Here is a 27965-nt window from a genome sequence, read left to right on the forward strand (position 1 = left end):
CTTTAAGCTATATCTGTATAGACTCTACAAATTATCAATTTCAAGTCTCTGGCAGTCAGTGTGTTAATAAATAAACTATTTCAACAGCAATGTAAATAACTGACCGAGGACTGTATATACTGTGTGGGAACTTTTGACCCAGCTTAATGCGGCTTGTTCCCTTGAAAACAGAGCAAATGCAATGTATTTTACCTGACGCTCTCACAAGTAACCTACTGTTAATCATGCCAGACTGAGATTAAAGTTGAATCATGGTACGATCCCAAACAGGGCGACAACTCCAATTACACAAGTGTCCCCTGCAAACATGGTGCTGCTGTTTAGGGGTTTATTTTTATTTATTTTAAATTTGTTTGGAGGGGATTACATTCTGAAAGATTACCCCAACCAGTTTCTAAAGTCTACATTTAACCTTAAAATAAAGAGAGCAAGTTGACATATAGTCAGAAAATGCATATAGGAGCCAATAGTCCATTTATAGTTTTATTCTGTATTGTAAGAATGCAGAATTAGCTCAGATCATGAGTTTAACGGTCAACACTAGATTATATTTGATTAATTCTCACCAGTAGATTTCTGTAACAACCCGATGATTGAAATGATGTGTGGACAGCCTTATTGTGGAGTTTACAAGTCGCCAAAAAAACAAAAGTGTCCACCAAAACAACACACAAAATTGGCTACAAATTCAACTATGTTACGATTTAGAATATGCCCACTTTTATTTCATTGGTTGCAAAACGAGGCATTGTAGAATGTGCCCATGTGGATAAGATTGGCAGTGAGAGGAATGAGCTCTGATTGGTTCTAGTATTAGAATTGTATTGTCTATATACACTGTGTGTAGCATACACCAGGCCAGTGCTCTGACAAAGTCCTTGTGATGAAACGTGTAGGGTAACATGGCCTAGCACTTTCAATGTGACACAGTGAAGCTGGACTGTGGTTTAGTGTTATCTTGTCCTGTTGTGTCTTCAGCTGAAAATCATCTTGCTATATACACACACACACAAACATGGTCAAGAGGTTCAAAGCAAACACCTGAATGGGGGAGAAATACTTTTTATGTTCAAATGTTGGTGCCAGGTGGTTTAAGTAGCTCAAAAAACTGCTGATCTCTTGGTATTTTCATACACATTCTCTAGAGTTTACAACAATCATGCGCAGAGAAAAATGATCCAGAGAGCGGCAGATCTGTGGGTAAAAACGCCTTGTTAATAAGGGAGAAGAAGAATGGGCAGCCTGGTTCACGCAGACAGGAAGGCCATAGTAACACAAATAACCATGCGTTACAGCAGTGTATGCAGAAGAGCATCTCTGAACGGCCGGCACGTCCAACCTTCAAGTGGACGGGCAACAGAAGCAGAAGACGACACCGGGTTCCACTCCCGTCAGTTAAGAACAGAACAGAGGTTGCAGTGGGCACAGGCTCACCAAAACTGGACAGTGGAAGATTGGAAAAAACGTCTGTGACTGGATGAGCTTACTTCACCACCCGGTCAGCAAGAGGGAAGGAGGAACGAAGGGATGTTCTTCCTGCACCTTCTCACCGTAAGTGACCAACTGTTACTGACCACTCCTACTGGTGTCACCTGGCCACCAGACACTCGCAGACTGCGAATGCCAACTGCGCACTAGTAGTAGAATTCGGCTGCCACCACTGGGCTCAATTGCGGCACCCAGAACCGCTTACGTCTGGGTAGCTGGTATAGCTGCTGCAATGTTCCGCTTACTATGGATCAGGACTGCTGGCTAACGGGCTGAGCGTTGACACAAATGTTGGGTTCAACACAGGACAGACGGGGAACATATAAGAGTGTAAGCTCTTATCTGTATGTCACAGGATACAGCAGGTAATAGTCACAGGCAGAAACTTCAAGCAGTGATGGTTTATTGCTCAAGAGTCCTGAAAAGGACTTTTAAACACCAGTTTGAGGTACTGGTGATCATCCAGAATTTACAGATGGAATGATACATTACATGGTCAAACAGAGCTCTTTTATACAGATTGTAACACAAATCCTGGCAGGGGGTAAACCAGCCTTCTTTTCCGGCCAGGCACAGAAACGTCTGATATATTACATCAGATATTTAAAATCCAGATGTGATATATCCTCTAAATTTGCAGTTAACGCAATTTTAAACTTTGACAATATACATCAATTTCCTTAATGAATTGCTGGTTGCATTATTTATACAGTTTGTCTATTTATTTATTTTTTAACAAGACAAGGATGATAGGCAACAACCTCCTGCTGGGCATTCAGGCTAAAGCATGTTTGTCACTACTGAGATGAAAAGACTTACTTAGCATTTCTTGCATTCAGCAAAAGAGATTTTCTCTAACCAGACATAATATATTAGACATACATTTCCTGTAGAGAAATACAACACAATATATATATATATATATATATATATATATATATATATATATATATATAAAAATAATCAGTACATTTGCAATGCTATAGAGCGGTTCATTGCACCCCTAATTAAAATAAATACCTACAGTAAGTTATTTCTACATGATCCAACCAGTCACCTAGTCTGATAAATCTCAATACATCCTGCCGTGGCTCATCGGTGCAAGTTGGTGGTGTAATGGTGAGGGAAATGTTTTCTTGGCACACTGTAGGCCCCCCAACAGAACAGTTGAAATGCCACAGTTTAGCTCAGAATTGTTGCTGACCATGTGCATCCCTTTATGGCCACAGTCTACCCCCCCCCCCCCCTTCTAATGGTGCATTATCCTGCTGGAAGGAGCCATGTCCCATACCACACGTCATCTCATGCTGATTCCAAGAATATGCCAATGAGTTCAGTGTGCACCAATGGTCTCCGCGGTCACCAGATCTCAGGCCAGTAGAGCACCTTTGGTAAGTGGTGGAATGACCACAGCATTAACAGATCTGCTTCCAGAGATCATTGATCGCTATATACTAATCAGTGTTCAGTGTGTATAGGCTGTATATTTATCATACAGATCAATGATCAGCGCCATTCATGTTACAGTTACAATACGCAAGCTGCAGGACCGGAGACGTGCAATTTTTGACTAGTGAATATGAACCCATGAATAAATACCTGAAACAAGCAAAATGCCATAAACATAAAGCAACTTCGCAAAACAGAGGGTACGCCCGACAGCTCCCAATCAAAATCTGACAAACCAGCATCTGACTGGTACCACATTCAATAATTATTTTTCTCAAGCAGTTTTCACGGTAATAGTTTACCAAATTCTATTGAATGAGAAATCATTATATATAACTTATATTCGATTTAAAAAAGTCAACGCAGTATATTTCTTGTAATAAACTACGGCGACTTGTAGTTCAGAAGGGAACTTCCGTGCTGCAAAGGCCACAGTTTTTGCCCAATATCTGGACACAATACTAGTTAGTGAAATACAGCCACATGGCCACGGGGAGAGGTAGAATCAAAGCCAGAGATATCCAAGACGAGTTGATACATATTCAGGTAACATTTCTCTCACACATTAATGATATAGAAGGGTGTCCGTGTGATACCGCTCTGATATTCAGCACATATACTATACTTACAGGTATCCAATATGATGTAACAGACAATACACAACACAAAGTGACAAGTGTAAAAAGCAGCAACACTGGAAGCCAAATTATAAAAGCAGAGGCAGGGAATGAGAGCAGTGTATACTCCTGTCACACACACAGGGGACGAGAGCAGTGTATACTCCCGTCACACACACACAGTGGATGAGAGCAGTGCATACTCCTGTCACACACACACACAGGGGACGAGAGCAGTGTATACTCCCGTCACACACACACAGTGGATGAGAGCAGTGCATACTCCTGTCACACACACAGACAGAGAGGACGAGAGCAGTGTATACTCCTGTCACACACACACAGGGGACGAGAGCACTGTATACTCCTGTCACACACACAGGGGACGAGAGCAGTGTATACTCCTGTCACACACAAACACACACAGGGGACGAGAGCAGTGTATACTCCTGTCACACACACACACACAGGGGACGAGAGCAGTGTATAATCCTGGCACACACACACAGTGGATGAGAGCAGTGCATACTCCTGTCACACACACAGACAGAGAGGACGAGAGCAGTGCATACTCCTGTCACACACACACACAGGGGACGAGAGCAGTGTATACTCCCGTCACACACACACACACAGACAGAGAGGACGAGAGCAGTGTATACTCCTGTCACACACACACAGGGGACGAGAGCACTGTATACTCCTGTCACACACACACACACACAGGGAATGAGAGCAGTGTATACTCCTGTCACACACAGGGGATGAGAGCAGTGTATACTCCTGTCACACACACACAGGGGACGAGAGTAGTGTATACTCCCGTCACACACACACAGGGGACGAGAGCAGTGTATACTTCTGTCACACACACAGGGGACGAGAGCAGTGTATACTCCTGTTACACACACACACACAGGGGATGAGAGCAGTCTATACTCCTGTTACACAGACAGAGGGGATGAGAGCAGTGTATACTCCTGTTACACAGACAGAGGGGATGAGAGCAGTGTATACTCCTGTCACACGCACACAGGGGATGAGAGCAGTGTATACTCCTGACACACGCACACAGGGGATGAGAGCAGTGTATACTCCTGTCACACGCACACAGGGGATGAGAGCAGTGTATACTCCTGTCACACGCACACAGGGGATGAGAGCAGTGTATACTCCTGTCACACGCACACAGGGGATGAGAGCAGTGTATACTCCTGTCACACGCACACAGGGGATGAGAGCAGTGTATACTCCTGTCACACGCACACAGGGGATGAGAGCAGTGTATACTCCTGTCACACGCACACAGGGGATGAGAGCAGTGTATACTCCTGTCACACGCACACAGGGGATGAGAGCCGTGTATACTCCTGTCACACGCACACAGGGGATGAGAGCCGTGTATACTCCTGTCACACGCACACAGGGGATGAGAGCCGTGTATACTCCTGTCACACGCACACAGGGGATGAGAGCCGTGTATACTCCTGTCACACGCACACAGGGGATGAGAGCCGTGTATACTCCTGTCACACGCACACAGGGGATGAGAGCCGTGTATACTCCTGTCACACGCACACAGGGGATGAGAGCCGTGTATACTCCTGTCACACGCACACAGGGGATGAGAGCAGTGTATACTCCTGTCACACGCACACAGGGGATGAGAGCAGTGTATACTCCTGTCACACGCACACAGGGGATGAGAGCAGTGTATACTCCTGTCACAGGCACACAGGGGATGTGAGCAGTGTATACTCCTGTCACACGCACACAGGGGATGAGAGCCGTGTATACTGTCACACACAAGGGATGAGAGCAGTGTATACTGTCACACACAAGGGATGAGAGCAGTGTATACTGTCACACACAAGGGATGAGAGCAGTGTATACTGTCACACACAAGGGATGAGAGCAGTGTATACTGTCACACACAAGGGATGAGAGCAGTGTATACCGTCACACACACACAGGGGATGAGAGCAGTGTATACCGTCACACACACACACAGGGGATGAGAGCAGTGTATACTGTCACACACACACACAGGGGATGAGAGCAGTGTATACTGTCTCACACACACGGGATGAGAGCAGTGTATACTGTCTCACACACACACACACGGGATGAGAGCAGTGTATACTGTCACACACACACACGGGATGAGAGCAGTGTATACTGTCACACACACACACGGGATGAGAGCAGTGTATACTGTCACACACACACAGGGGATGAGAGCAGTGTATACTGTCACACACACACAGGGGATGAGAGCAGTGTATACTGTCTCACACACACACACAGGGGATGAGAGCAGTGTATACTGTCACACACACACACACAGGGGATGAGAGCAGTGTATACTGTCACACACACACACAGGGGATGAGAGCAGTGTATACTGACACACACACACAGGGGATGAGAGCAGTGTATACTGTCACACACACACACAGGGGATGAGAGCAGTGTATACTGTCACACACACACAGGGGATGAGAGCAGTGTATACTGTCACACACACACAGGGGATGAGAGCAGTGTATACTGTCACACACACACACAGGGGACGAGAGCAGTGTATACTGTCACACACACACAGGGGATGAGAGCAGTGTATACTGTCACACACACACACAGGGGACGAGAGCAGTGTATACTGACACACACACACACAGGGGACGAGAGCAGTGTATACTGTCACACACACACAGGGGACGAGAGCAGTGTATACTGTCACACACACACACACGGGACGAGAGCAGTGTATACTGTCACACACACAGGGGATGAGAGCAGTGTATACTGTCACACACACACACACACAGGGGATGAGAGCAGTGTATACTGTCACACACAGGGGATGAGAGCAGTGTATACTGTCACACACACACAGGGGATGAGAGCAGTGTATACTGTCACACACACACAGGGGATGAGAGCAGTGTATACTGTCACACACACACAGGGGATGAGAGCAGTGTATACTGTCACAAACACACAAACACACACACAGTGGATGAGAGCAGTGTATACTCCTGTCACACACACAGGGGATGAGAGCAGTGTATACGGTCACACACACACAGGGGATGAGAGCAGTGTATACGGTCACACACACACACAGGGGATGAGAGCAGTGTATACTGTCACACACACACACACAGGGGATGAGAGCAGTGTATACTGTCACACACACACAGGGGATGAGAGCAGTGTATACTGTCACACACACACACAGGGGATGAGAGCAGTGTATACTGTCACACACACACACAGGGGATGAGAGCAGTGTATACTGTCACACACACACACAGGGGATGAGAGCAGTGTATACTGTCACACACACACACAGGGATGAGAGCAGTGTATACTGTCACACACACACACACAGGGGACGAGAGCAGTGTATACTGTCACACACACACAGGGGACGAGAGCAGTGTATATTGACACACACACACAGGGGACGAGAGCAGTGTATATTGACACACACACACAGGGGATGAGAGCAGTGTATACTGTCACACACACACAGGGGATGAGAGCAGTGTATACTGTCACACACAGGGGATGAGAGCAGTGTATACTGTCACACACAGGGGATGAGAGCAGTGTATACTGTCACACACACACACACAGGGGATGAGAGCAGTGTATACTGACACACACACACACTGGATGAGAGCAGTGTATACTGACACACACACACAGTGGATGAGAGCAGTGTATACTCCTGTCACACACAGTGGATGAGAGCAGTGTATACTCCTGTCACACACACAGGGGATGAGAGCAGTGTATACTGTCACACACACACAGGGGATGAGAGCAGTGTATACTGTCACACACACACAGGGGATGAGAGCAGTGTATACTGTCACACACACACACAGGGGATGAGAGCAGTGTATACTCCTGTCACACACACAGGGGATGAGAGCAGTGTATACTCCTGTCACACACACAGGGGATGAGAGCAGTGTATACTCCTGTCACACACACAGGGGATGAGAGCAGTGTATACTCCTGTCACACACACAGGGGATGAGAGCAGTGTATACTGTCACACACACAGGGGATGAGAGCAGTGTATACTGTCACACACACACACACACACACAGGGGATGAGAGCAGTGTATACTGTCACACACACACACACACAGGGGATGAGAGCAGTGTATACTGTCACACACACACACAGGGGATGAGAGCAGTGTATACTGTCACACACAGAAGAGATGAGCGCAGTGTAAACTGTCACACACAGAAGAGATGAGCGCAGTGTATACTGTCACACACAGAAGAGATGAGCGCAGTGTATACTGTCACACACAGAAGAGATGAGCGCAGTGTATACTGTCACACACAGAAGAGATGAGCGCAGTGTATACTGACACACAGAAAAGATGAGCGCAGTGTATACTGTCACACACAGAAGAGATGAGAGCAGTGTATACTGTCACACACAGAAGAGATGAGAGCAGTGTATACTGTCACACACAGAAGAGATGAGCGCAGTGTATACTGTCACACACAGAAGAGATGAGCGCAGTGTATACTGTCACACACACACACACACACACACACACACACGGGATCAGAGCAGTGTATACTGTCACACACACACAGGGGATGAGAGCAGTGTATACTGTCACACACACACACAGGGATCAGAGCAGTGTATACTGTCACACACACACACACAGGGATCAGAGCAGTGTATACTGTCACACACACACGGATCAGAGCAGTGTATACTGTCACACACACACACAGGGGATGAGAGCAGTGTATACTGTCACACACACACAGGGGATGAGAGCAGTGTATACTGTCACACACACACACACACACACACAGGGATCAGAGCAGTGTATACTGACACACACAGGGGATGAGAGCAGTGTATACTGTCACACACACACACACAGGGGACGAGAGCAGTGTATACTGTCACACACACACACAGGGATCAGAGCAGTGTATACTGTCACACACACACGGATCAGAGCAGTGTATACTGTCACACACACACACACAGGGATCAGAGCAGTGTATACTGTCACACACACACGGGATGAGAGCAGTGTATACTGTCACACACACACACAGGGATCAGAGCAGTGTATACTGTCACACACACAGGGATCAGAGCAGTGTATACCGTCACACACACACACACAGGGATCAGAGCAGTGTATACCGTCACACACACACAGGGGATGAGAGCAGTGTATACCGTCACACACACACAGGGGATGAGAGCAGTGTATACCGTCACACACACACACAGGGGATGAGAGCAGTGTATACCGTCACACACACACAGGGGATGAGAGCAGTGTATACCGTCACACACACACAGGGGATGAGAGCAGTGTATACCGTCACACACACACAGGGGATGAGAGCAGTGTATACCGTCACACACACACAGGGGATGAGAGCAGTGTATACCGTCACACACACACAGGGGATGAGAGCAGTGTATACCGTCACACACACACAGGGGATGAGAGCAGTGTATACTGTCACACACACACACAGGGGATGAGAGCAGTGTATACTGTCACACACACACAGGGGATGAGAGCAGTGTATACTGTCACACACACAGGGGATGAGAGCAGTGTATACTGTCACACACACAGGGGATGAGAGCAGTGTATACTGTCACACACACACACAGGGGATGAGAGCAGTGTATACTGTCACACACACACACACAGGGGATGAGAGCAGTGTATACTGTCACACACACACACAGGGGATGAGAGCAGTGTATATTGTCACACACACACACAGGGGATGAGAGCAGTGTATACTGTCACACACACACACAGGGGATGAGAGCAGTGTATACTGTCACACACACACACAGGGGATGAGAGCAGTGTATACTGTCACACACACACACAGGGGATGAGAGCAGTGTATACTGTCACACACACACACAGGGGATGAGAGCAGTGTATACTGTCACACACACACACAGGGGATGAGAGCAGTGTATACTGTCACACACACACAGGGGATGAGAGCAGTGTATACTGTCACACACACACACAGGGGATGAGAGCAGTGTATACTGTCACACACACAGGGATCAGAGCAGTGTATACTGTCACACACACACAGGGATCAGAGCAGTGTATACTGTCACACACACACAGGGATCAGAGCAGTGTATACTGTCACACACACACAGGGATCAGAGCAGTGTATACTGTCACACACACACAGGGATCAGAGCAGTGTATACTGTCACACACACACAGGGATCAGAGCAGTGTATACTGTCACACACACACAGTGTATACTGTCACACACACAGGGGATGAGAGCAGTGTATACTGTCACACACACACAGGGATGAGAGCAGTGTATACTGTCACACACACACAGGGATGAGAGCAGTGTATACTGTCACACACACACAGGGATCAGAGCAGTGTATACTGTCACACACACACAGGGATCAGAGCAGTGTATACTGTCACACACACACAGGGATCAGAGCAGTGTATACTGTCACACACACACAGGGGATGAGAGCAGTGTATACTGTCACACACACACAGGGGATGAGAGGAGTGTATACTGTCACACACACACAGGGGATGAGAGCAGTGTATACTGTCACACACACACAGGGGATGAGAGCAGTGTATACTGTCACACACACACAGGGGATGAGAGCAGTGTATACTGTCACACACACACAGGGGATGAGAGCAGTGTATACTGTCACACACACACAGGGGATGAGAGCAGTGTATACTGTCACACACACACAGGGGATGAGAGCAGTGTATACTGTCACACACACACAGGGGATGAGAGCAGTGTATACTGTCACACACACACAGGGGATGAGAGCAGTGTATACTGTCACACACACACAGGGGATGAGAGCAGTGTATACTGTCACACACACACAGGGGATGAGAGCAGTGTATACTGTCACACACACACAGGGGATGAGAGCAGTGTATACTGTCACACACACACAGGGGATGAGAGCAGTGTATACTGTCACACACACACAGGGGATGAGAGCAGTGTATACTGTCACACACACACAGGGGATGAGAGCAGTGTATACTGTCACACACACACAGGGGATGAGAGCAGTGTATACTGTCACACACACACAGGGGATGAGAGCAGTGTATACTGTCACACACACACAGGGGATGAGAGCAGTGTATACTGTCACACACACACAGGGGATGAGAGCAGTGTATACTGTCACACACACACAGGGGATGAGAGCAGTGTATACTGTCACACACACACAGGGGATGAGAGCAGTGTATACTGTCACACACACACAGGGGATGAGAGCAGTGTATACTGTCACACACACACAGGGGATGAGAGCAGTGTATACTGTCACACACACACAGGGGATGAGAGCAGTGTATACTGTCACACACAGGGGGTGAGCGCTGTGTATACTCCGGCCCAGGCTCCGGGGGTGACGGCCCCGGGGGTGATGCTGGTCTCTCGGTCTCCATGGGTCAGACACGCTGTACACACAGACACTCGGGTGGAGGCCCCGCGGTACACGCACCGTGTTGTTGTTATTCCTCCGCCCGTCTCCCCGCTCTGCTCTCCGCCGCCATCCTCCTCCTCTCCGCCTCCTCCTCGGCGCTGCCACGCATGACGTCACCACGCTCTCCACCCTCCGCGTCACGTGACCCGCCCTCCGCTCACGTGACCCCGCTGTGCCCAAACCTCGGCCCGTGAGTGACGTCTCGCGTCACAATCTTTGTTTTGGGTTCTCTTTTCTTTTCAACAATCTTTAATCATAACGAACAAGAATACAACTTGGTTATCTGTATAGGTTGTGAGATTAGCTGGCCTACCCAATGATATGGTGATCAGATGTACACCGCAGGCGGCCTATAGGAGGGAGCTGGTGCCTCTATCACTTCCCCCGATGTACTTACATCAAGTATTTTCTCTCGTGTCATAGAACTACGTGTCCCGGCATGCAGAGCGGTCAGCAGTGTACCACGTGGTAAACCATAGTTGCTTAGTAACAGGGGATTGTAGGATCTGGGTGAGCAGCTGCTGCAGCGTGAGGTGTAAACAACCCCCGGAGAGGCCTGTAAGTGTGCTGGGGAGGGGGTGACCCGGTGCCCAATCTGATGCAAGGGAGTGAGAGACACGGTCCCCTAAATGGTGCAGGTGTGGGGGTGACACTTATCCCCCACATGTTGCAGGAAAGGGGGTTACAAGGATCCCCCACATGGTACAGGGGAGGGGGAGACACGGGTCCCCTAAATGCTGCAGGTGTGGGGGTGAACCTGGTCACCATGTTGCAGGGGAGGGGGAGACAAGGGTCCCTATATGATTCAGGGGAGGGGGAGACACTTATCCCCCACATGTTGCAGGGAATGGGGTGACACGAGTTCCCCACATGATGCAGGTGTGGGGGTGACACTGATCACCACATGTTGCAGGGGATGGGGAGATAAGGGTCCCTATATGATTCAGGGGAGGGGGAGACACTTATCCCCCACATGATGCAGGGGAGGGGGTGACACGAGTTCCCCACATGATGCAGGTGTGGGGGTGACACTGGTCACCACATGCTGCAGGGGAGGGGGAGATAAGGGTCTCTATATGATTCAGGGGAGGGGGAGACACTTATCCCCCACATGTTGCAGGAAAGGGGGTTACAAGGATCCCCCACATGGTACAGGGGAGGGGGAGACACGGGTCCCCTAAATGCTGCAGGTGTGGGGGTGAACCTGGTCACCACATGTTGCAGGAAAGGGGGAGACATGGGTCCCTATATGATTCAGGGGAGGGGGAGACACTGATCACCACATGTTGCAGGGAATGGGGTGACACGAGTTCCCCACATGATGCAGGTGTGGGGGTGACACTGATCACCACATGTTGCAGGGGATGGGGAGATAAGGGTCCCTATATGATTCAGGGGAGGGGGAGACACTTATCCCCCACATGATGCAGGGGAGGGGGTGACACGAGTTCCCCACATGATGCAGGTGTGGGGGTGACACTGGTCACCACATGCTGCAGGTGTGGGGGTGACACTGGTCACCACATGCTGCAGGGGAGGGGGAGATAAGGGTCTCTATATGATTCAGGGGAGGGGGAGACACTTATCCCCCACATGTTGCAGGAAAGGGGGTTACAAGGATCCCCCACATGGTACAGGGGAGGGGGAGACACGGGTCCCCTAAATGCTGCAGGTGTGGGGGTGAACCTGGTCACCACATGTTGCAGGAAAGGGGGAGACATGGGTCCCTATATGATTCAGGGGAGGGGGAGACACTGATCACCACATGTTGCAGGGAATGGGGTGACACGAGTTCCCCACATGATGCAGGTGTGGGGGTGACACTGATCACCACATGTTGCAGGGGATGGGGAGACACTTATCCCCCACATGATGCAGGGGAGGGGGTGACACGAGTTCCCCACATGATGCAGGTGTGGGGGTGACACTGGTCACCACATGCTGCAGGGGAGGGGGAGATAAGGGTCTCTATATGATTCAGGGGAGGGGGAGACACTTATCCCCCACATGTTGCAGAGGAGGGGGGTGACATGAGTTCCCCACATGATGCAGGTGTGGGGTTGACACTGGTCACCACATGTTGCAGGGGATGGGGAGACTTATCCCCCACATGTTGCAGGGGAGGGGGTGACACGAGTTCCCCACATGATGCAGGGGACGGGGCAGGATCATCAGGGCATCATATTCTTTCCCTGAAGTTTGACTATACTGTATAAATACTATTTACCTATCTATAGCATTGATGGTTCAGAGAACCTGTAGCCCCCTCCACATCCTGGTCGGTTGAGTTCAGCCTCATACCCCCGCTGATACTCTGGTAGGATGAGAGTGCACTCATTGCACCCACAGTCCGGCCCTTGGATCCGTTTTAGATGTGAGACGAAAGAGCAGTAACATTGTTACATAAACTGATCTCTGCAAAAAAGGAACATTTACATTGTTGCAGCTTAGTGTGAAACATTCATCTCCATGGACTGACGTTCCCACAGTATTGGGGGTGTAAATTGTTGCACGGATTTATCTCCTTTCTCTCGCTTTGTCCTGACTTGTTGCTTGTGTTCACCTATTAAAAGGTCACAAACTTGTGTACTTTTTTTTCAAACAGATGTTGCGTCATTTCACTATCAGCCATACTCCAGCAAATGTATGCTTTGTTTTTGTAGATCTCTACAATGCCAGAAGTGAAATCTATGTTTCGGGAGGTACTGCCCAAGCAAGGTGAGTGATTGTATTCTAAGAGGATCTTTATCATGAAACAAAGAAACTTGTTGAAATTAAAAAAACAAAAACAAAACCATCTATTCCTTTTGTGCAAGAATTAATGATCAATACAAATATTAAAAAAACAGGACTGATGGCCTTTACAGTTCATATTAATAAGTAGAGTAAGACTGATTTTCAGTAGCAGGTTCGTCACCAATTTTTAGGGGGCTTTGCTTAAAACATAGCGTACAGCTGTGTGTCTCAAGCAGCAAATTTATCAGAAGATCTCAAAATTGTTTTTCATCTATTTTTGGAAATTTGGGCTAGGTACACACTGAAGAATTTTCTGACCGATGTGTTATCTCAAACGATTGTACCTATGAACAGAGCCGGATTTACACCTCATGGGGCCCTAGGCAAGATATCGGTTTGGGCCCCCCCTTTACACACACAGTGGCCCCTCACACACACACATAATACAAGCACGCAGTGGCCCCTCATATACACATAATACACGCACGCAGTGGCCCCTCACACACACATAATACACGCACGCAGTGGCCCCTCACACACACATAATACACGCACGCAGTGGCCCCTCACACACACATAATACACGCACGCAGTGGCCCCACACAGACAGTGGCCCCTCACACACATAATACACACAGACAGTGGCCCCTCTCACACACATAATACACGCACACAGTGGCCCCTCACACACACACATATACTACACACGCACGCAGTGGCCCCTCACACACAAATAATACATGCATGCAGTGGCCCCTCACACACACACATAATACACGCACGCAGTGGCCCGCCCCTCACACACACACACACACACACACACACACACACACACACACACACACACACACACACACACACATAATACAGGCACGCAGTGGCCCCTCACACACACACACACACACACATAATACAGGCACGCAGTGGCCCCATACACACACACACAATGCACACACACAATGCACGCACGCACGCACGCAGTGGCCCCTCACACACATAATACACACAGACAGTGGCCCCTCTTCTGCTCCGCCCTCACTCCATATGTCTGCCCGGAGTTTCCGAAGCATTGGTACTTAGTGTCTACTGTTCGTATTATGTAAGGCGCTGCGAAAACCCTGTGGCGCCCAACAAATAAATGATAATAATAATAATACACGCACACAGTGGCCCCTCACACACATAATACACACAGACAGTGGCCGCTCACACACACATAATACACACACTATTAACATACTACCCTCCCCCCCAACTTACCTTTTTCCATCTAGGAGCTGTCATGTGGTGCACGTCCCATGTGACACACAGCAGACTAGCCCCGTGTGGCCCCTCCCCGGACTCGCGGCACCCGACCCCCCCTCCCCCGACTCGCTGGCATGCTTTGCCAATATATAGCTGGAAGGGTATGCTGGGACTTGTAGTTTTACAACACCTGGAGTGCCACAGGTTAGCCAAGCCTGATATATAGCAGGGTTGTCCAACCCGCGGGCCGCATGCGGCCCAGCACGTCTGTAAATGTGGCCCAGAAGGAGTTTTGGTTGTGGCAAAGGGGCAGCACTGTTAATGGAAAAAAAAAATCCTGAAAAGAAAATACTTACCTTGCGGTCACGGCGTACTCCGGCTCCCTCCCTTGTCTCCTCCTCCGTGCGGTGCTCACAGTGAATGTCGGGCGTGATGTCATCACGCCCAACATCCATTGCGGAGCGCAGCACAGAGGAGTCACCCGCGCGAGAAGAACAATCAGCAGCACAGAATTGGAGAAAAGAAGAGAAGAGGACAGGAGAACAAGCCGATTAAAAGGTAAGTTAAGGGGGATTTTTTTTTATTATTTCAAGGGACGCTGACCAGTGAATAAAAGTCACCTGGTCCTGGAGCATCATGGACCTTATCTCCCTGCTACATACTTCTACTTGTAATACTAATGGGGCATTATATATTATTCTCTTTGGCCCATTATAAGTTGTTATCCCTTAACTAACATAGTGGTTTAATTAGCAAAACAGGTGACAATTTGGGGTCACAGTGGTGTATATGTCAGGTACCGCAGGCCTGGTCAGGGCACCCTGATATACAATGCCTGGCTTAAATGCACTTTATTGATATTGCATCAAAACAATACAAAAAGTGATTATAGTATAATAACTAGAGAGGATTTTTTGAACAAGGCGATTGAAAGGTAAGTATAGGGGGATTTGAAAAAAAAAGTGATATATATAGATATAGATATATATATATATATATATATATATATATATATATATATATATATATATATATATAAAATCACTTTTTTTCTCATATATATATGTTAACTATATTTTCTATGGTTTTTTGGATGATCAGCTATCGTTACTGTTAGTGTATCTTATGTGCGGCCCAAACCAACTCGTCGTCTTCCAATGTGGCCCAGGGAAGCTAAAAGGTTGGACACCCCTGATCTATAGCATTTAAACAAACCATCTCTCCTTCATGGGAATGGAAGAGTTCACTATAATAAATATATTATTTACAATATATTCAGCATCATTTGCATTTAAGTTTTAAGAACTCTTATCAGTCTCTCATTAAAGTATAGCCCCACCAAATCCTGAACCTGAGCCCAGAATTTTGCTTATCCTGGCTTTCTTGTGATTCGATGGTCCCTCAAAGTCTCACGCATGCTTGATGCTGGTAGCTTGCTCCCATTGGTAGCATGTTGTCAGTGGTCAGGTGGAACTGACTCTTCTTGCTCCTTATACCAGGTCTTTTAATGTAGGCAGCAATACCAATGCAAATATCAATCCGCAATCAGCGCCAAAGCAGGGTACCCTCTGGACCCTCGGTAAGTAATCTTCTGGGATCAGGTTTACCATTGTATATGACTGTCACACCATAGTCTATATCAGGGGTGTCCAACCTTTTAGCTTTCCTGGGCCACATTGGAAGACGACGAGTTGGTTTGGGCCGCACATAAGATACACTAACAGTAACGATAGCTGATCATCCAAAAAACCATAGAAAATATAGTTAACATATATATATGAGAAAAAAAGTGATATATATATATATCACTTTTTTTTCAATTCCCCCCATACTTACCTTTCAATCGCCCTGTTCAAAAAATCCTCTCTAGTTATTATACTATAATCACTTTTTGTATTGTTTCGATGCAATATCAATAAAGTGCATTTAAGCCAGGCATTGTATATCAGGGTGCCCTGACCAGGCCTGCGGCACCTGACATATACACCACTGTGACCCCAAATTGTCACCTGTTTTGCTAATTACACCACTATGTTAGTTAAGGGATAACAACTTATAATGGGCCAAAGAGAATAATATAAAATGCCCCATTAGTATTACAAGTAGAAGTATGTAGCAGGGAGATAAGGTCCATGATGCTCCAGGACCAGGTGACTTTTATTCACTGGTCAGCGTCCCTTGAAATAATAAAAAAAAATCCCCCTTAACTTACCTTTTAATCGGCTTGTTCTCCTGTCCTCTTCTTCTTTTCTCCAATTCTGTGCTGCTGATTGTTCTTCTCACGCGGGTGACTCCTCTGTGCTGCGCTCCGCAATGGATGTTGGGCGTGATGACATCACGCCCGACATTCACTGTGAGCACCGCACGGAGGAGGAGACAAGGATTTTAGGATTTTTTTTTCCCATTAACAGTGCTGCCCCTTTGCCACAACCAAAAATCCTTCTGGGCCACATTTACAGACGTGCTGGGCCGCATGCGGCCCGCGGGTTGGACAACCCTGGTCTATATATTAAAAACTACACCCATGCGTGCTACTAGGTAGCAAAGTGTATGCAAGGAACAGAAGACTATAAAAATGCATTAACAACCTGATTTATATATTTACTGTTAAAAAAGCAATTATAAATATTTTTAGTACTAAGAGTTGTTCATTATATATATATATATATATATATATATATATATATATATTTTATTACATGCATTCTAATGTGCTTTTATCTTGTGTATTATATATATATATATATGTGTGTGTGTATATCCTGCAGTCTTGTTTACATGTGGCAAGTGATTAGGCAGAGCGTACTTGCACCAAGAATCAAATGGAAACGTATATAGAGATCCGCTTGTATTTGAATAGTCAGAAATACATGCTCATTTTTTTTAACCGCAAGTTACATCTGAAGATGAATCAGGTTCTGTCAATATCTAATTATCTCTAAGGAGTGAAATACTGTATAAGGAAAATGATAGTGGTAACAATCTACATATACCCTCATGAAAGCACTGATTTCTCATTTAGTGCACAGTGCAGACCATATGGGTAAAAGTAACCGTTCAGAATTCTCCTACAGTTAGTGTAAGTTGTATGTACATGTGCAAATAGTTTTCAGAGACGAGTTTGCAATTTGTTTTTCTAGGACAGCTGTGTGTTGAAGACGTTCCAACCATGGTGTTGTGCAAACCAAAGTTATTACCCCTGAAATCGGTGACACTCACAAAGCTGGAAAAGATGCAGCGCGATGCCCAGGAAACGATACGACAGCAGGAAATGGCTCAGAGCGATCCGTCTCACACCCAGCCCTGACCTATTCTGCTTCTTGTGTAGAAATGCAGTGTTCAATTATAACAAATTCCTTCCTCTGCACATTTGTATAGCGTGTGGAATTTAGATGCCTAATGAGGTTTGAGTCAGTATTCCTGGTCTTTTCCTTCTTCGTGTATGTTTGACATTTCAGAATAAATAATGAATAAAAGCTACATTTGCTTATATGTGTAACATAGCACAATAACTTCTTAGCAGTGTGGAGACATCAACCTGAGCCTTCAATATCATACGGAGGTTGTCTGGGGAATGAAATAGAACAAGTAATGGTTCAAAAAGAAGCTGAAGAAAAGCATTAAATCAGAGTTAGAGGTAGTTACTTAGTGTTAAAGGTTTCACTAATAGTACAGTAATTCCTTAATAATTACTGGCTGGCTCTCTCACTTCTTACCCACTCTCATTCTTGGGAATATCAACAGCCTCTTTGACAGACGAACACTGCAGCCTCTGATTTGGTCTCTGTGGATGTCATATACCATCATGATGTACACTCCCTGGACCTTGTGTCCCACCTTCAGCTTCTCATACAGACTCATTTCTTTCTGCCTCACCGATCCCCTGTGCTCCCAAATCCATGCTCACACAGCAACACCTTAACATCCTCTTAGCATAACTTGTACCAATCCTTGCTCACATTTCTACCCTGTCCTGATGCCCCTTCTACACTACACTAATGGAGCCCTAGAGGAGGCAGCACCAACCACCTTAGTCTCCACCAATCCAAAACCCATCCCTGGTATTCCAAAAAGAGCTAGAAGCAGAAAGTGTTCCCGTACCACCAACCAACAATTGCTCCATTCTCCTGTTCTTTGACATCTTGATGATTTTTTGATACAGTTCACCCCTTTGGACTTGGCACTGTGCTCTCCTGGTTTACCTCCTACCTTTCTGACCATTCCCTCAGGGTCTACTTCTGGCATATCCTCCCTTCCCAGACACTCCCACCCATCATCTGAAATACCTCCTCTTCACTAAAACCTGTCCAACACCCACCTGATAATACAACCAGCTCCCCTTCCATCCCTCTAGCACTTAAGTGTCTCGGCATTACCCTCTTCTCTAGACTAGATTGTAAGCTCTCAGGAGCAGGGCCCCCATCTCCCCTATGTCTTTTCTTCTATGTATGACTTCTTTTACCAACTGTCTGGAGTTGAGTTTTGTGACACCTTATAAATAACCAATGTTGGTAATGGCTGCAACAGGTTAGTTCTTACCTGTAGTCTGTTAATCTTTAATATGTTTATTTTGTATCGTGATTTTATTCTGCAAATGTAAAAGTGCTTTGAGTCCTATTGGGAGAAAAGCGCTATATAAATAAATTATTCTTATTAGTGTTACAGAGACAACAAATCCCAGCACACCATCTTTGCTTCACTAAACATATTTATTTAGTTTTAGAATTCATCTTGTATTTCCAGTTATATTTTTGTAGAAAAATAGATGTTCCAGCCACCATATACTGTACTTTCAGGTCATTTTTTTCCTCTGGAAAGATGAAGAGAAACATTTTTCACATTACCCGATCCCTAACCTTTTGGCTTAAAAAAAGCAGAACTTTGCACCTCTGGCACAAGTGGATAAATTATTTAGAACAAGTCACTTCTTCCTTTCCACTACCAAAGTAAATGTGTATGAAGAGCAGCAGCCAACAAGGGGTCACAAGGACACTTTCCTGCAATTTAAAAAAAAGCTTTGATAGTGAATTCCCATAAAACACTGACCTCAGAAAAGGAGCGACAGTTACAGGTGAATGCAGAACATGGAATGATGTGAAACAAACTGTACGTCCAGAGAGTCAGCTTATACATTTCACCAGCTGCCTCTCTGTACATCTACCTACCCCAATCAGTTACCTCGGAAACGGTTTATTCGGAAAACTATTTTAGAAAGTTTCTGTACACATAAGAATTTATATAGATATTTATAAAACATTAACGGTGCTCATCAATTCAAAATTTTTGTTGTGTTTAGTAGCTCTCAAACTTCAGACGTCCTCCGTCCCCCTCGCTCACAAAGCGCTTTCGTCCTCTGCAATGGGGAGAAACAAAACACCAAATCAATTTTCATACAATATACAAACAATCCACCCATCTTAAATCAATTCAGCTAGATTTGGACAGCGATACATAGAATATACATTCAAGTACAAAGTTGCTTTAAATGTTATATGTATATGTTACACGTGTTAATGCCAATTTCTAAGGATGCCGTCTCCATTCCAAAGCATGCTACATGAGCTTAGGAAAGAGAGCTTGCTTGTCCTTGATAGAGGGACTCTGATAAAAGGGAGGGGGTTACAGTCTGAGCAGATCATGCTCTGTATACAGACAAATGCCAACATCGAGCGGAACATTACAACAGCTTTTATATGATACAAACCCTTTACCTAATCTCTCAATTAATAAGATGATCCATAAAACATTGATTTTTTTTCTCCAACGGTCACATGTTTGAGAAGTAACATTTATCACATCAGCTTCTCTGCAACGCGTAAGCTGGTGACAAGTGATCAGCCACTGGATCACTATCAGGCCACACACGTACATTAGATCAGACAGGGAAGAAATCACACTGAGACAATGGCCACATACATAGATATCTGATCACATTTACCATCTATTCCTGGAAGCGGTGGGATTCTTGGACCATATACACTGCAATTTGAACAATTAAGACTAAAACAGCCATAGAACAAACATATCAGACCAGTATTTAGTGGTCACAGGTAGCTCTGTCACTACTGGCTTGAAGCATACCAGCTGAAAAACCTGTAGTGTGTACCCGGCTTATTATTGGGCCAATCACGATAAATGGGAGTTAGGTCTAATATCGCATTAATTTGTACGCTGCAACGATGAATAAGGTCATTCCAATCCTGCAGTGTGTATACACTCACGACCAGCAGTATAGGCAGAGCTCCATTGAGTCACCATCTTTTCAGCCTATAGTTATGACAGATGAAGAGCACAGATCTGAAGGTAAATCTTGTAGAACGTGTATAGTGTGTACACAGGAATCGGCTGCTGATCGGTAATATCAGTCCTTGCTAAAATCGTTAACGACATTGCATCGGGAGAAGTTTTCTGTAGTGTGTACCCAACCAACTTTTTATGCCGAGCGATTTCACATGTGATCGATGGTCCGATCGCTCAGTCCATGGACTGCATACACACTAGCCTTGTTTAGGAAGATATAGGGAAGAGCGGACTTCCCTTTAATGACTTTTTACAGCCATGTTGTCGTGAGCAATGACTGTAATTTCGTACTCACTGTTGTGGATCAGTCGGAAGTTTATACACACTACACAGCGGAAACGAGATTGGAACGAAAATATTAAACGGTACGACCAACCAAATGAGGCGACAATCGTCCATTTGGGCAGACTTTCGACCATCGTGTCACTGCACACACTGACCCGACTTTTGAACGAGCGGTCGTATGTCGGCTGATTTAGCCGATTATTGTATGAAAACTGTGTAGTGTACCCAGCTTCAGCCACTTGTAAGACTTTCAATTACACTGGCTGAAACAGTAGCACACTTCCTCCTATCATTGATTCTGGTAAACACGTCTATTGAAGACACTGAAGCTAAATACAACAGAACTTGCTGGATCCTGGGACACAGCGAGCACATAAGACATTTACCTTAGAGATCCTAAGATCTCCTCCTGGATGTCCTCTCGATTCCTCAAACTTAACCTTGCCAAAACTGAGCTCATAGTTTTTCCTCCCTCTCATACCCCATCCCCTTCTGACCTCTCCATCACTGTCGACAACACCTCTATCTCCCCTGTCCCCCAACTTCGCTGCCTTGGTGTCATCCTCGACTCCTCTCTCTCCTTTGGCCCCCACATCCTCTCTTGCTAAATCCTGCCGCTTCCAGCTGCGCAACATCGCTCGCATCCGGCCCTTCCTCTCCCAAGATGCCACCAAATGCCTTATCCACTCTCTGATCATCTCCCGCCTGGACTACTGCAATCTCCTCCTCACTGGCCTCCCCCACTCTCATCTCGATCCCCTTCGATCCGTCCTTAACGCTGCAGCTAGGCTTATTTTCCTCTCTCGCCGCTCCTCTTTTGTCTCCCCCCTCTACCTAGCCCTTCACTGGCTCCCATTCCCCTTCAGAATCCTCTTTAAGCTCCTCACACTCACCTACAAGGCCCTCGCCAACTCCACTGCGCCCTACATCTCCACCCTCCTCTCTATTCATGCTCCATCCCGCCCTCTCCGTTCTGCCTCTGACCGTCGCCTCTCTTCCCCCCTTATAACCTCCTTCCACGCGCGTATCCAAAACTTCGCCCGCGCTGCCCCCCTCCACTGGAACAAGCTCCCTCCCTCCATCAGAACTTCCCCTAATCTGTCCAGCTTCAAACGGGCCCTAAAAACCCACCTTTTTCTTAAAGCCTTTCTGTCTCCCACTTAACTTCCTACCTTATCTTCTGCCTCTGTCCCCCTACTCTCCCTCGCGTCTCTCTGTCTGTCCACCCCTCCCCTTAGATTGTACGCTCCTCTGAGCAGGGCCATCTCTCCTCCTGTTTCCACCACTTCTAACTCTGCTCTCCAGCTACTTAGCCCTCCTCCTCGAGGGTCCTCCACCCCACGTCCACTCTCGCTCCCTCCTCCCCCCTGGGGGTCTCCCTGTCTTCCGCGCCCTCCTTCTTGGGCCCCGTCGTTTGCGGATCCTCCCTCCCCCTTCCCCGCCCTCTCTAGCTGTGCATTGAGCGTACTGAGTTGCTGTGTTTACTGTACTGTGCTGTCTCCCATTGTATTGTGATTTTGTTTGTCTCTGTACGGCGCTACGGATGCCTTGTGGCGCCTTATAAATAAATATTAATAATAATAATAATAATAATAATAATAATCAGTAATCTCAGTAACGAGTTCTACCAGCACTAAGGACTATTGTTTTCCCTGGTGTGAATGAGGCCTAGCAGCCCCTTTTGTTTTAAAATGTTTAATATCCATTGTTTAATTGAGCTAAATGTTATCTAGCTTAGGTTAATAATTTGGAGAGGGTTAATTTAAACTTATATAAAAATGCAGCAAACTGTTTTAAATGTAGAAATGCAGTCACTATAAATATTAATTAAGCCTATAACCAAATAAAAAAAAAAGTGCAAGAGGTTTAACCCTTATAGTAATGCAGCATTTTCTACCATTATATGTGGGTGCATGTTCTTAAAATAAAATCAGCTGCATTTCACCCAATCACTTTGTTCCTCAGTGTTAATGTAGTTTGGTATGAACAATATAGAATGTAAGCTCCTATGTGCAGGACTTCCAATGGGTCAGCAAAAAACACGATCACCGAGAGAGAGATTCTGCTGTGGACTGTACAATATACATTGTATCATTAAGCATATTCAAAGAAGCTTCAGGAATCCTGCAGATCTTCAAGTGCGGGATGTAAAGGTGAAACGTGGCAGTGAAAAGTACACGTCAAGGCCGTCAACTAAAATACCAACATGGGCAACATGACAACACAGGACTCCGGAAGACTGAAGAAAATGTGTTTTATAGTTCACTTAGTAGTAAGCTTCTTGTGATTGACATTACTTTCACCCATCAGTCGCTGTACATACCGTAATTCTAATAGTGAATCATGGTGAAGGGTGTGTGATGGTCTGGGGTAGTCTTGAATATTGTGCTGCATAAATCTGATATAAATTATATTGCCAAAGGAGAGCTATTATAAAACATCCACCAATGCCACGTGCCAGGGAAGAAACTCCTTGGGCACAGCTTTGTGTTCCAACACGATAACCCTAACCTAGGCACAGCGCTGCGGAACCCTTGTGTCACCTTATAAATGAAAGACAATAATAACCTCTCTCAATTCCTTCATCAGTCAATCTTTGTTCCGTCCACACATTTTACAATGGTTATAGAGATGTTGGCTCCTATACCTGCCTGTTAACACACTGTTGTAAGGTGCTCTGTTATAACATATATGAACAACTCAAGAAAACAATCAATATAATCAACTAGCTTTAGTGCCCGGCGTTGGCTGGGTTTAAATCTTCCAGTTATTAAGTTATCAATGAGTTGACTGTCAACATTTTAAAAATAATTAGCAGCTCTTCCAACACACCTATGAGGGGGCTGCCCAGCATCATTTTTGTTTTTATATTAAATGTCTTCCAAATCCATCCAATGTAAGGACCAGAACAGGTTCCTCGCATCAAACGTACACCAATGGGAGGTCCGACCGGGACCCTAACCCCCCCCCCCCCTAAAACCTGGCCATGATCCAACTGGACAACCTCATCCCAATCGGTGCAGGGGTATTTGAATGCATAACCAGACAGACAAACAGACCAATGATTTTTATATACAAGATAAAAATAAGGATGGTTAAAAAAAAATAAAAAAGTGTTATACATTTAATGTAAAAATAAAGTTATAACTCAGAATGTTCTTAAGACATACTTTACATACAATGTGTTTTATAGTCTATCTTCCTTGCATACACATGATCTGTGCTAGTTAGAGGCACGCATGCCGTGTCATCACCTGTCTTGTAGCTGGTTAGAAGGATACCCATAACATAAGTGTACTTCTGAGCCTCTGCCATATCTGCATCGCACGCCCTTACTGTACATTGCCTACGTTCGTTCACCCCTATTGCCTCCGCTCAGGTGATAAGCAGTAGTAAGTGTCATCTGCGCTCAGATGTGAATTTCATGCAATTACGGTCATTTGTGTAAGGACTATTTCTGAGCATACGCAGAGATACGTCACACAAACGCACTTCCATCCAAACATGAATCAGGCCCTTTGTGTAGACACAAGATTTATAGCAGATGAACAGTAACCTGATTGGCTGTTTTCCCTTACCTGTAGTGACCACATCATGCACCCAATAGCTACATATCTAAATAAATGAAAGTATGTCAACCATGTACTACTGCTTAGGTAAAATACCTGTCACCTCATTGCTCAGTCTCACACTGCAGTGCACTAAGATCTGATGTTGGTCAGTCACTCCTCACACTCCGTGTCCTTCCTCAGCACTTACATGCCTGCCACCCACTCTGAATGCTTATCATATTATGCACAAATAATGCCATTGTATTACAGGTCTAACTTCTTTATGCACTATAGATATATCAAATTAATTAGCTATTCCCTTACCTCACTCCTGTACTACACATTTAAGGAAAATGTAGGCTTGCTTTCTTCAATAGGCAACCTAATATTCAAGAAATACAACACTATTACGTCTGTCAGTAGCACTGCAGATAGATGGAAGGAAAAAATACTTACAACTAATTTTCTTTTTAATGCTTTCAAATTCAATGAGTCATTATACCTTAAATAAAAGAGATGGCCTCTAAATAGAAGAAAAATTAAAGTCCTGGTTTTGAGACGTCGTGAGGTTCATACATGTGATAGGTTGATATCTCATACTAAGCAGCCTCACCTGACTGATCGCTGTAATGAAGATTGGCTGCTGTTACTTATACGTGGACAGTAAACTAAGTGATAGAGTAATAGAAATGCTTTGCTCCAATGATGTGATATGTAAAGAAGTAAAGGTCAATGTAGCATTCATTGCTGCAAACAGGGAAGTATAATCAGTTATACCCTACCAGTCACCCAATTACACCCCCGCTCCCTCTCCCCCCTAGTTGTAGGGCTTCAGTAAGAGTTCACCAACAGGAAGGCCATCTTCAGCTGACCAGTTTGGACTGTGTCTGTGGCCAGTCTTTAGACCAGTAGGGGCCGACAGAAGTTCTGCAATGTAACCAAAGCAATCCTGACAGTGTCCTGCATGGTTTAATGACATTATACACCAGAGGACTCCAGCCTGCTTGATGGTTAAGGTCTCCCTAGCGCCCCCCACTCACCTGCGAGCTAGTCCTTAATTCAAAATCCAGCTTCCGTCGACCCCCTCCACCAATGTTTATGTTCCCCCGTCTTAGAAACTCAGCTCTACTTGGCTTTTTAAAAGAGTCAGCCTATTGGATAACCAGGCCCTGGGGGGACTGGGCATTACAATCAGGTCAGGCAATGAACCCTTAAATGGTTTATAGATCCTCAGTGTAGTTCTGTAAAAGTGAATCAGACAGCCTTAACCAATCACTCAACAGTATACATCCAGCATCGTCGGATTCATTTTCTTATTAGTCCTGATTGGACATTCATTGAACAGCAATGCAATACAATTCACCATCCTCTACAATATATGAAAATATTTTGGGGAGGAGTAGTTTCACTTTAAGACCAGTTCTCCCCCCAATAATTTAATAAAGTATTATCACCAAGATAACGGTAGGTACTGGCTTGATTAGTATGTGTAGCGAATAATGTCTATGTGCAAATCAGTGATCCCCATTCTCTGTGTGCGTATGGGTCCATGTGAATGCGGCAACATAGAAATCCCAAGTTAAACTTCACAGTGAATCAGTGGTGCAATCATTTACTTATAAAAAGGAAAATATGTGTTTTACCCAAAATAATTGCTTTACATGGATTAAGAAATTGACAACGTTTGATCGTTATGCATATTAAATCATGCATTAATGGATAGCATACACAATACCCTGGGATTTTGCATGTGTCAGTGATGTAGGTTATTAAATGATATACCTCTGGAGAACTATTTTTGATGCAGTAATAAAGGATAATTTGGTTCAATCACTTTTTTGAAGGATCCCTTGGTTTTAGATCTCAAATTGTAGGACCCTCCCAGTTCCTTTCATTTATATGACAATAGCAAAACACAAGCCCCTGCATGCACGGATAAGTAGTTGGAAAAGGTTTTGAAAGCTTAAAGCTTTTAAACATCTAAGACTCTGCAGCCACAATGCTAAAACACATCTAAAAAGAGCTTCATCGGAATAAGAGTTACTACTCGACAGCAATAAAGGTTTAGCCAGTTTCCCAGCTCTTCCCATCCCAATGCTAAACATGTTTTAATTAACGTTTAGATAAAAATATAGAACAGAACCTTGGCAGACAGATTTAGCATTCATTTTGTCTCAATCAATGGACAATAAAGATTAATAAAGGATTTGATATCTGTTCCAGAATAGACATTTACACAAGTAATATTTCAGCAATGGACCCTGGTCTGTATGGTGTAAAAACAAATGTCATTTACACATTAGTAAAACATATGGACAGAAACGTAGTTACAAATCACGAATATCCACTGTGTTTGTCTTGTGTCTGGCGGAAGGAAATCTCCCCGTTAGCCAGTACTTGTTTTCTTTTCATTATTTCTCAATACCACTTTATAAGACCAGCGCAAAGCGTTCACTTTCCATCTTCTAAAGAATGCATTTTTGAAATAGTTTATGAATAACACAGGGAATCTAGACAAGTTACTCCTTTCTTTTCACCCCGCTATGCTTATTTACCACACGCTTAACTGTATTACAATTCTATTGTAGTCTCCCTCTGTATCATGTTATCAGCTTTAGGTTGTTGTTAGTTCTACACGACCCTGCAGGGAAGAGGAGTGTATTACATACCATCCACAGACAAAGCTCTATTGTGGGTTATGATTCTCGTCTGCAGATAGCACACGATGTT

At 45.4% G+C, this 27965-nt stretch overlaps 3 protein-coding genes across 5 annotated transcripts in view; 1 reads left to right on the plus strand and 2 right to left on the minus strand.

The window, feature by feature from the left end:
- The window catches only part of SHOC2 (SHOC2 leucine rich repeat scaffold protein), a 38885-nt gene extending 27647 nt beyond the window's left edge, over positions 1 to 11238 (minus strand). Inside the window, exon 1 of the mRNA XM_075215702.1 lies at positions 11137 to 11238. The gene's annotated coding sequence lies outside the window, so the exon portion shown is untranslated. The remainder of the gene's footprint in view (positions 1 to 11136) is intronic.
- A 164-nt stretch (positions 11239 to 11402) lies between these two features.
- BBIP1 (BBSome interacting protein 1) lies at positions 11403 to 18589 on the plus strand. 2 transcript variants are annotated; one of them, XM_075215707.1, is made up of 3 exons: positions 11403 to 11507; positions 13782 to 13836; positions 18240 to 18589. In XM_075215707.1, exons 2-3 carry the CDS (start codon positions 13791 to 13793, stop codon positions 18404 to 18406), a joined length of 213 nt encoding a protein of 70 aa, XP_075071808.1. In that variant the 5' UTR covers positions 11403 to 11507; positions 13782 to 13790; the 3' UTR covers positions 18407 to 18589. The 2 variants fall into 2 exon arrangements, with proteins under 2 accessions (XP_075071808.1, XP_075071807.1); XM_075215706.1 differs by lacking the exon at positions 11403 to 11507 and adding an exon at positions 11574 to 11676.
- A 1200-nt stretch (positions 18590 to 19789) lies between these two features.
- Positions 19790 to 27965, minus strand: part of PDCD4 (programmed cell death 4) — a 28983-nt gene continuing 20807 nt past the window's right edge. Inside the window, exon 12 of one of the 2 annotated variants that reach the window (XM_075215704.1) lies at positions 19790 to 20452. In XM_075215704.1, the coding sequence (XP_075071805.1) occupies positions 20392 to 20452 (61 nt within the window). In that variant the 3' untranslated portion in view covers positions 19790 to 20391. Of the gene's footprint in view, positions 20453 to 24877; positions 25618 to 27965 lie in introns of those variants that run through there. The other variant, XM_075215705.1, reaches the window with a different exon arrangement.

Source organism: Mixophyes fleayi, chromosome 6 (genome assembly GCF_038048845.1).
Source record: "Mixophyes fleayi isolate aMixFle1 chromosome 6, aMixFle1.hap1, whole genome shotgun sequence".
In the NCBI taxonomy this organism is placed as follows: Eukaryota; Metazoa; Chordata; class Amphibia; order Anura; family Limnodynastidae; genus Mixophyes; species Mixophyes fleayi.